This window comes from Eimeria necatrix, genomic scaffold (assembly GCF_000499385.1).
Source record: "Eimeria necatrix Houghton genomic scaffold, Enh_scaff1132, whole genome shotgun sequence".
NCBI lineage: Eukaryota > Apicomplexa > Conoidasida > Eucoccidiorida > Eimeriidae > Eimeria > Eimeria necatrix.
In genome coordinates this window covers 1-11,199 of record NW_013651919.1, presented here as the reverse complement: position 1 = coordinate 11,199, position 11,199 = coordinate 1, and the positions used below count along the sequence as shown (strand labels likewise).

Here is an 11,199-nt window from a genome sequence, read left to right as displayed (position 1 = left end):
CTGCTGCTGCTGCTGCTGCTGCTGCTGCTGCTGCTGCTGCTGCTGCTGCTGCTGCTGCTGCTGCTGCTGCTGCTGCTGCTGCTGGTTGTGGTGGTGGTGTCTCAGCTGCTTCGTTTTGCTGCTGCTGCTTGTGGTGGTGGTGTTTCAGCTGCTTTGTTTCACTCCTGCTGCTGCTTTGGTTTGCTGCTGCTGCTGCTGTTTCAGCTGCTTCGTTTCGCCGTTGCTGCTGCTGTTTTGGTTTTCTGCTGCTGCTTTTGCTTCTGGAGAACTTGACGGATCGCTCTGGGCGGCGCGTAGCGTGCTGCAGCCTGTGCTGCTGCTGCTGTTCGGTCTGCTGCTGCCGCTCATCTTGCTGCTGCTCCGGCTGCTGCTGCTGCTGCTGCTGTTCCTTCTACTGCTGCTATTGCTTCTTTTGCTACTGTTTCACCGGCGCGTCTGGGGATCCCTTGCTGCGCCGCTGCGTGCATGCGCTGCTGCCACTGAGGTGACTCTTGCTGCTGCTGCTGCTGCTGCTGCTGCTGCTGCTGCTGCTGCAGGCTAAATGATGGGCTGCTGCGGGCTCACTGGCGGTCAGTGCTGGTGGCCCTGGTGGTGCGCATTTGGTGCTGCTGCCTCTTCTTCACTTTTCCAGGTTCTGTCTCTCACCCTGCCAGCGTCGGAGGGGTGAGGCACTTGCTGCTGCTGTTGCTGCTGCTGTTGCTGCTGTTGCTGCTGCTGCTGCTGCTGGCGTTGTTGTTTGTATTGTTGTTGCTCCTGCTGAGGGATTTGCTGCCTTTGTTTGCTGCGGGTGTCGTGGCCAGTTGAGATTGCTGCGGGTGCTGCTGCTGCTGCTGCTCCTGCTGAGTGTTTTGCTGCCTTTGGTTGCTGCGGGTCTCGCAGTGGTTCTGCTGCTGCTGCTGCTGCTGCTGCTGCTGCATGCCTCCTTCACCCCTACTGCAGCTCCCACTCCCAATTCGCCGCCGCTGCTGCCGCTGCTGCTGCTGCCGCTGCTGCTGCTGCCGCTGCTGCTGCTGCTGCTGCTGCTGCTGCGCAGGGCATGGAGGAGCTGCGAGGGGTGCCGTGGTACGGGGTGTGTTCGGGGGCGAGTTTGGTGTTTTTGGCGGACATAATTTTGACTTTGGTTTATTTGGCTTTTTCGCAAGTCATTCGGCTGTTGGCCCTCAAACGCATGGAAGACAAAGCCATGTTCAGAGACCTCGCAGACATCGCCTTCAGACTCAAAGGTCCAGCCCACCGCCGCGCAGCTAGCCAGCCAGCTAGCTAGCTAGCTAGCTAGCTAGATAGCGTAGCAGCAGCAGCAGCTAGCCGCTAACCACCCACTGCCGCTGCGCTATCTAGCTTCCCCTCTAAACACTAGCCAGCAGCAGCAGCAGCAGCGGCAGCAGCAGCAGCGGCAGCAGCAGCAGCGGCTGCTTCTGCTGCTGCTGCTGCTGGCTAGTGTTTAGAGTGGTAGCTAGATAGCGCAGCAGCAGTGGGTGGTTAGCGGCTAGCTAGTGCAGCAGCAGCTTGTAGCTGGCAGCTAGCTGGCTAGCTAGTTTCTGGGCAGCAGCTAGACAAGCAGCAGGGCACAGGCGTAATTTGTAGCTAGCCATGTGCACGTAGACACTCCGGCTAGCTACCTGCATGCTTAGCTAGCTAGCTAGCTAGCTATCTAGCTACCTGGCTGGCTAGCTAGCTGCTTGGCTAGCCAGGTTGCGGGCAGATAGTTCACGGGGCACAGTGCAGCTAGCTAGCTAGCTAGCTAGCTAGCTACAGAGTCTAGGAGCTGCTGCTGCGAAGTGCACAAAACCCAATCAATGGTTTGTGTCCCCTGGAGAGTCCGCGAGGAGGCAGCGAGTTAGCTGTGCAGCTAGCCAGCTAGCTAGCTAGCTATATTCGCACCTAGCTAGCTTGCCTTGTAGCCAGCTAAGCAGCTAGCTAGCTAGCCAGCTAGCAACGTAGCTAGTCCGGTAGCCCCACAACCTTCCTGCTCTTGTCCTCTGCATTGTTTGTGTCACCGTTTAAATATCTGCTGCTGCTGCTGCTGCTGCTGCTGCTGTTGCTGCTGCTGCAGAAGACCGGCTGCGCGTGTGTCTCGGGCTGCGCAAGTCGCCGCAGGTGGAGGCGCAGCAGTTGGGGCTGGAAGTGCATGCAGTGGTAGACAGATATAACAGACACTGTTTCTTCACTTACCCAGGAGAGCTTTTGCCTCCTTTCTTTTGACTCAAACTTTTCTTTCTAAACCCTAAACCCTGAATTCCCGAGGCCCTTTTGAGGGCCTCCAGCTCAAGGGGAATTAAGGGAACCCTTACACTCCGGGGGGCCCCCTCTGGGGCCCGGGGGGCCCCCTCTAGAGCCCGGGGGCGCCCTTCCAGAGCCCGGGGGGCCCCCTCTAGAGGTTTGGGGGGCCCCTCGAGATTTTTTGGGGCCCCCTGTGAAGCCCGGGGGCCCCCTTTAAAACCGGGGGGGCCCCTTCAAGAGCCCGGGGGGCCCCCTGTACAGCCTGGGGCCCCCTCGCACAGTCCGGGGGGCCCCCTTTCAAGACCTGGGGGCCCCTTTTAAAGACCTGGGGGCCCCTAGGGCCTCCTACCCTGGGCCGTGGGTACAAAGGCACAGAAGGGGGCCCCCAGGCTCTTGCTGGGGGCCCCCTTTTGTGCAATTGACCCGAAAAACTTTTTTATGTGGGGCCCCACAGGCCAAAAGGCCTTTCCCCATTTTCGAATTTTTGCTTGTTTGTTCGAGTGTATGTACACCGCACGCGGGAGCACAAGTCCTGCAGAAGCAACTGTGGCGCTTCTGCCTACGGTAGTCTAGATAGCAGCAGCAGCAGCAGCAGCAGCAGCAGTAGCCGCAGCAGCAGCAATGGCAGCAGCCGGAACAAAAGTAATAAGCGAGCTAAAAATAAGGAGGATCTGGTACAGAGAAACGAAACGCAGCAGCGGCTGCAGCAGTGGCTGCAGCAGCGGCTGCAGCAGCAGCTGCAGGCGCAGTTGCTGCAGCAGCAGCGCAGCAGCTGCTGCTGCTGACACGAAGGCAACGCTTTCCGTTGCCCGCTAAAAAGTCCAAGGAGGCGCTTCATTGCAGACAATTTGATCACGGGTAGCTAGCCAGCTAGCTACCCAGGCAGCTAGCTGGGTAGACAACTTGAACGCGGCTAGCTAGCCAGCTAGCTAGCTAGCTGGCTAGCTAGCTAGTTAGCTAACGCTGCATGGCCAGCGAACTGCATCGCCCTCGGGCTGGCCGTCTTCGGAATTAGGGGAGTTGTGCGGCCGCAGCAGCAGCAGCAGCAGCAGCAGCAGGGGAGGCCGCTGCTGCTGCTGCTGAACTTCGCAAAGCAGCTGCTGCGCAGGCAAGGCTGGTCTTCTTGCTGCTGCTGTCAATGCTGCTGCTGGTCCTCGCTTAAGAATTTGTTCAGAGCTGCCAGCTGCTGCAGCGCAGCAGGGTGCAGCGACCCCTGTGTCTCCTCTGTTGCTGCGGGGGCCCCCAGGGGGGCCCCCTGGGGGCCCCAAGCATCATCCTGCGCATGCACGGGGCCCTCAGCGAAACCTGAATCGCCACTGAAAGCGACGGGCTTGTGCTGCTGCTGCTGCTGCTGTTGCTGCTGCTGTTGCTGCTGCTGCTGGGCGTGGAACTGCTGCTGCACGTGGGCGTTCTGGAGCTGCTGGTGCTGTTGCTGGGCGTGGAACTGCTGCTGCACGTGGGCGCCCTGGAGCTGCTGCTGCTGCTGCTGCGGTTGGTGCTGCTGCTGCGGCTGGTGCTGCTGCTGCAGTTGGTGCTGCTGCTGCGGCTGGTGCTGCTGCTGCTGGTGCCTGAGCAAAACGGTTTCCGTCTGTTCCTGTTCCCAGCGGAAGTGCTGCTGCTGGTCGGCCTGGGGGTGCAGCAGCAGCTGCTGCTGCTGCTGCTGCCAGTCCTCGTCCTGGACGTGCAGCGGCAGCTTGCTGCTGCGCTGCAGCCGCAAATTCAGCTGCTGCTGCAGCCACTCAGCAAAGGCCCGGTGGTCCAGCCCATAGTTAAACCAGAGGCTGCGGTCCCGCGCGTACAGCCAGCGCTTGTTGCCGCTCACTTCCCACTCAGGCACCACCTGCAGCAGCAGCAGCAGCAGCAGCAGCAGCAGCAGCAGCAGCAGACGCAGCAGCAGCAGGATGAGGCTATGGGCAGAGATGCTCAGTGGCTTGCACGGCAGCTACGCAGGCAGTTTCAGGTGGCTGTCTAGACACCCAAATAAATGCATGCATTTCGATTTAAATGAAAATAACGAAAATGTAAAATATATAAATTATGAAATTATAAACAAATATGAATGTATATATTTAAGTGGATGCATGCATGCATTTGTTTATTCACTTTTTGATATGCATGCAAATCATTCGTGCATGCACAAAGATCTATTTGAGGCATTTAGAAAAAGAAAAGTGGAATTGAATGAGCAGAAAGAAAAAAGAAATTTATTTCTCAGATATTCATATTCAGCTGCATGCAGGCGAGAGACTCTGACAAAAAGACCTTGAAAGGCCCTTCAAAACGAATAAATTGCAAAAGTTTAAATGAAATAAATGCAAAAAGTGCAAATAATGCAAAAAGTGGAAATAGCGAGATATACGGCTAGGTGTCTGTACACTCGAAAAACTTTGCATTCCCACGGCTTGAGCCACAGTGCCTTTTTTCACGAATTTTCGCGCAAAAAACCTCAAAAAGGGTCGTTTGAAGCCCCTTAAGAGTTATAATTGTCTTTATCTTTGTTTTATATTTATATTTAAGTTTAATTCCCATATTTAATTCCAAGTTTCCGCAAAAAGCGCATGCAAACAGCCAAGTTCGGCCCAGCGGCGCAGCCTGGGCGGGATTCTGCAGCCATTGTGCACGGAAACTCGTGCAAGTAAAAAGTGGAAAAAGGAACTTTTGCAAATTAATTTGAGATTATTAATTTGAAATGAACAAATAAATATAAATAAACAAATATAAATTCCAAATTCTGCAAAAACAGACCTTTTTCGCGAGCCACGCGGCTTCCGGAGAGGAAGAATGCAACTGCATGCATGCAATTTATGTTCTATTCAAATGCACAAGCATCCCTGCTGCTGCTGCTGCTGCTGCTGCTGCTGCTGCTGCTGCTAACTAGTCACCTCTTTTGCTGCAGTAGCCGCAGCACAAAGGGCCTGGGGGTCCTGCGGGGCCTGCTGGTGGCTTTTAGCTGCTGTTGCTGCTGCTGCTGCTGCTGCCTGCAGCAAGAAGCAAAGACACCCTGAGGCCTAGGAAAGTGTGCAGAGTAGAAGACACAACTTAACATTAAATGCAGCAGCAGCAGCACTTGATTGATTTCCTGCTGCAGCTCCTGCTGCAGCAATTCAGCAGCGCTGTAGCAGCTAGGGGTTGAGGTTAAGCAGCAGCCGCAGCAGCAGCAGCTGCTGCTGCTGCTGCAGGTGCGCAGCAGCTGCAAGGGGATTAGTTGCTGCTGCAGTACCACTGGCTCTGCTGTGGACGGGGTGAAGACAGCATCTCCCAAAACATCCTCTATGTCGTCAGCTGCTGCTGCTGCTTCTGCTGCTGCTGCTGCTGCTGATTTCTTTGCAGGGGGAGACACGGAGGCCCCAGAGGGAACAGATGAACGCTTTGATGGAGGCAGCTGTGCTGCTGCTGCTGCTGCTGCTGCTGCTGCTGTGCTGTCTCCCTCAGGGATAAATGTTGCTGTAACTCCATCGAGGCCGTCGCCCACTATGACCTGCAACAGAAGCAGCAGCAGCAGCAGCAGCAGCAGCAGCAAGAGCAGCAACAGCGGCAGCAGCAGGTGCAGCAGCAGCAGCAACACAGCACAGCCACACAAATGGGGAGAATGCGCGCAGAGAGATTTTCGGTGCATCGGACGTGCCAGCAAAAACAGCAGCAGCAGCAGCAGCAGCAGCAGCAGCAGCAGCAGCAGCAGCAGAAACGGACCTGAATATCATCGTCTGCCGAATCTGTCACCCTGTTCCTATCCATGATGCAGTGTTAATTAGTCTTCTCTTTTTCTCCCCTCCTTATATTTTCTTTATTTGTGTGCAGTTCTTTGGCTATGCTGCTGTTGCTGCTGCTGCTGCTGCTGCTGTTGCTGCTGCTGCTTCTGCTGCTGCTGCTGCAGCTTAGGGGACTCAGTGCTGCTATAGGGGCTGCGAGCCCGAAGATCTTCGCTCAGCTTTGAGGCTCCACAAGTTTCTTGGTGTATAAAGAACGCTGCTGCAGCAACTGCTGCAGCAGCAGCAGAAGCTGCTGCTGCTGATGGTTGTGCTGCTGCTGCCTCCTCTGCCGCTGATGCTGCTGTTGCTGCCGCTGCAGCTTTGGAAGATCCAGGGCCACTACACTTTACTGCTTTGCCTTTTTCCTCTATAAAGGCTGCTGAAGCTTCTCCTTCGGCTGCTGCAGCAGCTTTGCATCTGCTGCTGTTGCTGCAGCAGCAGCTGCTGCAGCAACTCTGCGTTTCGGGTCTTTATCTTGCTGCTTTTTGCAGTTTAAGCAGCAGAAAAAACACAAATTAAGCAAATTTTGTCTCTTTCTCTTGTTGCAACGTCTGCTGCTGCCCTGCATGCAGCTTGTGGGTCCCGGGGGCCCCCCGGGTCACGGGGGCCCCGGGGCCCCGGGGCCCCGTGGGCCAGCTAGGGTCACTGAAATGCAGCACTGATTTGCTGAGGCAGCAGAAAAGATAAGAAATGAGTAATAAAGAAGTCCAGTGCAGCAGCAGCTGCGTGTAGCAGCAGCAGACACAGCAGCTGGAGCCTTCTTGGGGGCCCCCCGGAGTTCTTGGGGGCCCCCTCTCGGGGGCTCCTCCTTGGGAAACTCTCTGTGGGGGCCCCCTAGGGGCCCCCTTCGAATTAAAAGTTAAAAGGTTATTGTCAACTCTGAGGCACTGGATGAGGGTATAGGGGCAACTGCGTGGGGATTAGTTTAAGAAGCAGCTAGCTAGGTATCAGTAGCTAGCTAGCTAGCTGGCGGCTAGCCAGCCAGCTGCAGCTCGCCAAGTAGCTCGCTAGCTACAAGGGGAAGTAGCTAGCTAGCCAAACAGTCCAGCAGCGGCTCAACACACATCTAGCCACACAGCGACGCCGCTAACGACTAGCCAGCTAGCCACTCTGCACGCTAGCTAGCTAGCTAGCCGGCCATCTGGCTAGATAGCTAGCTAGCTAGCTGGGTGGCTAGCCAGATAGCTAGCTAGCTACGTAGCTGGCTAGCTAGCTAGAGGGCTAGCTAGCTAGCTAGCTAGCTAGCTGAACAATTGAAGCACAAACCCCTAGCTAGCCAGGTATGCATTATGGGGCCCTATAAGCCAGCAGAGGCTCATATTGTATTAGGCTGAGCTCAGCGCTCAATAAAGTCTTAAAGAATAAAATCACAAACAAAGCCTTAAAGCTTTTGCTGCTGCTAACTGGCAGAGTTGGGGCTGCAGCAAATGCTGTCCGTGCTGCTGTGCTGCACCCGGCGAGCGGCGCAGCAGCAGCAGCTGCTGCAGCGAAAGGCGCTGCCGAAGCAGCAGCAGCAACGCTGCAGCAGCAGCAGCAGCAACTCAAAGACGAACTTGTGAACGCTTCTTTTTGCTGCCTTTGAGGGCCCACAAATTCAAAAGCTCCTCCCGAGCTTCTGGATGCAGCAGCTTCGCGGATTGCAGAGGCGGCACCACAGCCCCCACCCTCACATCCACCTGCAGCAGCAGCAGCAGCAGCAGCAGCAGCAGCAGCAGCAGCAGCAGTAGCAGCAGAAAGCGCGGACGGGTCAAAATCTGCTGTAGGCGGCCAATGCTTTTCCAGAAAAGCAAAGAAATAAGCGGGAGTGTGGCTTTCTTAAGGAGCTTCGGGGGCTCCGAAGCAGCAGCAGCAGCAGCAGCAGCAGCCGCTGCTGCTGCTGCTGGAAGAGGAACAGCAGCAGCAAAAGCCAGGCAACAAACGAACAACAAATGCGGCTTAGACGAAAAACCCGGGGAGGCGCAGCAGCCAATGTATCAAAATATCCCAAACAGCAAAAAAAACAAATTAAAAAAAGAAAGAAAATGACAAAAAGATGGAAAGATCGGAGCAGCAAAAGGAAAAAAGCTACAGCAAGCAGCAGCGCAGCAAAACTTACTCGGGGGGCTATTAGCCGGCGGTGAGCAGCAGCAGAATTCCACTCGGGCCCCACAGGCTGCTTCACTTGTGCTGCATATTCTTCGGGGCTCATGTACTTGGGCAGCTACAGCAGCAAAACACGCAAACTTCTTGCTGCTGCTGCTGCTGCTGCTGCTGCTGCTGCTGCTTCGCAGTGGGCGCTGCATTGTCGGCTGATGAGACCCAGCAGCAGCAGCAGCAACGCGTACCTGAGACACGAAGTATTTGCTGCTCTTCTTATCGTCTTTAGTGTTAATAATGACAAGGGGCTTCGTTTTCTTGGCTGCTGCTGCTGCTGCAGCTGCAGCTGCTGCAGCTGCTGCTGAATCTTTCTTCTTTTTTTGCTGCTTCACGCCCGCGCCCACCCACGAGCCCCATCCCGGCAGCAAACTTGCTGCAGACACAAAGCACAGCAGCAGCAGCAGCAGCAGCAGCAGCCCCTGCACGAGTTTTCGTGCAAATTTGCTTCCCTGCATGCAGCACGTTTGCTGCTGCGCATGCACAGTGCATGCACGCAAGAAACACTTTGCTTCGCATGCAACCGCATGCATGCAGCTCCAAAAGCCCTGCATCTTCGTTTCTGCATGCTGCTGTGCTGCTGTGCATGCACAAGTGCTGCTGCGCATGCATGCTGCTGCGCATGCTGCAGCGCTTGCTGCTGCGCATGCTGCTGCGCATGCAGTGTGGGGTGCTGCAGTCTTACAGTCTTCTTCTCCCTTTTCTGCTTTTTCTTCTGCTTCCGCCTCCGCCAGAAATTGCTGCTCTTCATCTCCTGTTACAAATGCCTGCTGCACCAACAGGCTCTGCTCCTCCTCCCTTTGCTGCTGCTTCTGCTGCTTCTGCCGCTGTTTCTGTTTCTGCTGCTGCTGCTGCTGCTGCTGCTGCTGCGGGTCCTGGTCTTGCTGTTCCAGCTTACGCTTCGTGCGCCCCCCAGCTGCTGCTTCCTCTGTTGCAGCAGCAGCAGCAGCTGGAGATACGCTTTGGAGCTGCAGCACAGCAGCGACACAGCAGCAGATGCAACGACTGGAATGCAGCAGCAGCAGCAGCAGCAGCAGCGGCAGCAGCAGCGGCGGCGCGGTGACTGCAGCAGCAGCGAAGACACAGTAGCAGCAACAAAGGCATTCTGAAAACTTACAAAGTCTTGCAGGCCATCCTGAAGCGTCTTCGGCGGGCCCGAGTTTTCGGCAGCAGCAGCAGCAGCAGCAGCAGCAGCAGATGCTCCTGATTCCTTTTTATTGCTGGCCTTTGTGCTGCTTTTTTGCTGCTCCAGCCACGGATTGCTGCTCTGCTGCTGCTTCTGCTCTTTTCTTTTTTGCTGCTGCTGCAGCTTCAGGCTTGCCTCAGCTTCCGCCTGCATGTCTGCTGCCACAGCTGCATACTGCTGCTGCTGCAGTTCCTTTCGTTTCTGCTGCTGCTGCTTCTGGTCCTCCTGCTGCTGCTTCAAGGTGCGCTGCAGCAGCGCGACTGCTGCCTTCGTTGACTTTGTTGGGTCTTCTTCTTCCCCGTCTGCTTCTGCTGCCTCGTCTTCCTGCTGCTTCACTTCTTGCTGCTGCTGCTGCTGCTGCTGATCTGCTGCTGCTGCTGCCTTCTTCGCTCCCACACTGTCATCGATAAGGGCCTCCATGCCTCCTTCTTCCAGCAGCGAGGCCACGAGGGTCTCTGCTTGCTGCAGCTGCTCCTTGTCAACTTTGGGGGGTGTGGGAGCAGCAGCAGCAGCAGCAGCTGCTGCTGCTTCAGCTTTCTTGCGCTTCCTTTCCTGCTTGGCAGCAGCCACGCGGAGTTTTGCTGCCTTTGCTGCTGCGCCGCTGCTGCGCTCTGCAGCAGCATTGCCTTCTGTTTCTGCGTCTTCCGCCTCGCTGGCCTCGCTGCTGCTGCTGCTGCTGCTGCTGATGTCGGGCTCCGCCTCGCTCCCGCTGCTGCTGCTGCTGCTGCTGCTGCTGGGGATGCCTGCTTCTCGCCTCTGCCTCCTACGCTCGATCTTCTGCTGCAGTGCTGCTGCTTCTTGCCTGGCCTTTTCCATTCCTTTTCTCACAAAAGGAAGAGCAAACAGGCCTTTGTTCGGCAGCTCTGCTGCTGCCTCATCCCCTGCAGCAGCTGCTGCTGCTGCTGCTCGCAGCACCTTCAGCTTCTCCCCTGCTGTTTGTGGGGCCTCCAGCTCCTCCTCAGAGCCTTCTTCGCTCTCGAGGCCTTCACTTCCCTCGCTGTCTGCAGCGCAGCAGCAATCCACCAGCCGCAGTAGCCTCAGCAGCAACAGCAGCAACAGCAGCAGCAGCAGCAGCAGCAGCGGCAGCGCCCGCCAGCATACCCGCCATTTGTGCTGCTGACTCACCGTCGTTTTGCTGCTGACCCTTCACAGCTTTTTCCAACGCCCGGCGCTCATCCAGCCCGCGCTGCAGCACAGCAGCAGCAGCAGCAGCAGCAGCAACTTCCGGCACATCTGCTGCAACTACAGCAGTGGCAGCAGCGCTAGCTACAGCAGCAGGTGCAGCGGGAGCAGCAGCCGCGGCAGCAGCAGCTGCTGCTGCAGCAACAGCGAACTCTGCCGTATAGGAAAAGAAATGAGCTGGTGAGGCTTCAGTCTTCTAAGGCTGTAAAGCTGTGGGTGTGTGGGCAACGACGTAGCAGGGTTTAGGGTTTAGGGTTTAGGGTTTAGGGTTTAGGGTTTACTTGTTGCTGCCTGCTGATCTCCGCCTGCATGTCTTTGCCTCCGAACCTGCTGGCGAGTCTGGCCCACTTGGTTCTGGCTTGCTGCTGCCTGAGCAGCCGCTGCTTGGCGTGCTGCTGCTGCAGCTGCTGCAGCAGCTGCTCCGCCAGCTCCGGGTTTTCCTGCTGCAGCCTCTCCAGCAGCTGCTGCTGCTGCCGCGCCTCCACCTGCCGCCGCTTCCGCCGCCCCTCTTTCGACTTCACCCGCTTCAGCCGGTGCAGCCGCCGGTGTTCTTGCGACAGCAGAAACCGCAGCCGCGCAGCTTGCTGCTGCTCTTGCTGCAGCAGCAGCAGCAGCAGCAGCAGCGGACACGCACGCAGGGGGCCTCCGCGTCACGCCAGGGTCGTCCATCAGCAGCAGCAGCAGCAGCAGCAGCAGCAGCAGCAGCAGCAGCAGCAGCAGCAGCAGCAG

The 11,199-nt window shown here is 56.8% G+C and overlaps 3 protein-coding genes across 3 annotated transcripts; all 3 read right to left on the bottom strand.

Moving 5' to 3' along the window:
- Window positions 1–570: 570 nt before the first annotated feature.
- ENH_00004620 (hypothetical protein) lies at window positions 571–1,107 on the bottom strand (the record flags this gene model as incomplete). The annotated part of the gene is made up of 2 exons (XM_013578423.1): window positions 571–781; window positions 935–1,107. The coding sequence occupies 2 exons, from the start codon at window positions 1,105–1,107 to the stop codon at window positions 571–573; spliced, it is 384 nt and encodes a 127-aa protein (XP_013433877.1).
- Window positions 1,108–3,355: 2,248 nt separating this feature from the next.
- Window positions 3,356–5,955, bottom strand: ENH_00004610 (hypothetical protein, conserved; the record flags this gene model as incomplete). Its single annotated transcript, XM_013578422.1, has 4 exons — window positions 3,356–4,060; window positions 5,103–5,198; window positions 5,444–5,698; window positions 5,911–5,955. 4 exons carry the CDS (start codon window positions 5,953–5,955, stop codon window positions 3,356–3,358), a joined length of 1,101 nt encoding a protein of 366 aa, XP_013433876.1.
- A 1,555-nt stretch (window positions 5,956–7,510) lies between these two features.
- On the bottom strand, window positions 7,511–8,710 carry ENH_00004600 (hypothetical protein; the record flags this gene model as incomplete). Its single annotated transcript, XM_013578421.1, has 3 exons — window positions 7,511–7,645; window positions 8,065–8,169; window positions 8,294–8,710. Coding segments are annotated over 3 exons (657 nt in total), but the record flags the coding sequence as incomplete, so codon positions are not given.
- Between the last annotated feature and the right edge of the window lie 2,489 nt (window positions 8,711–11,199).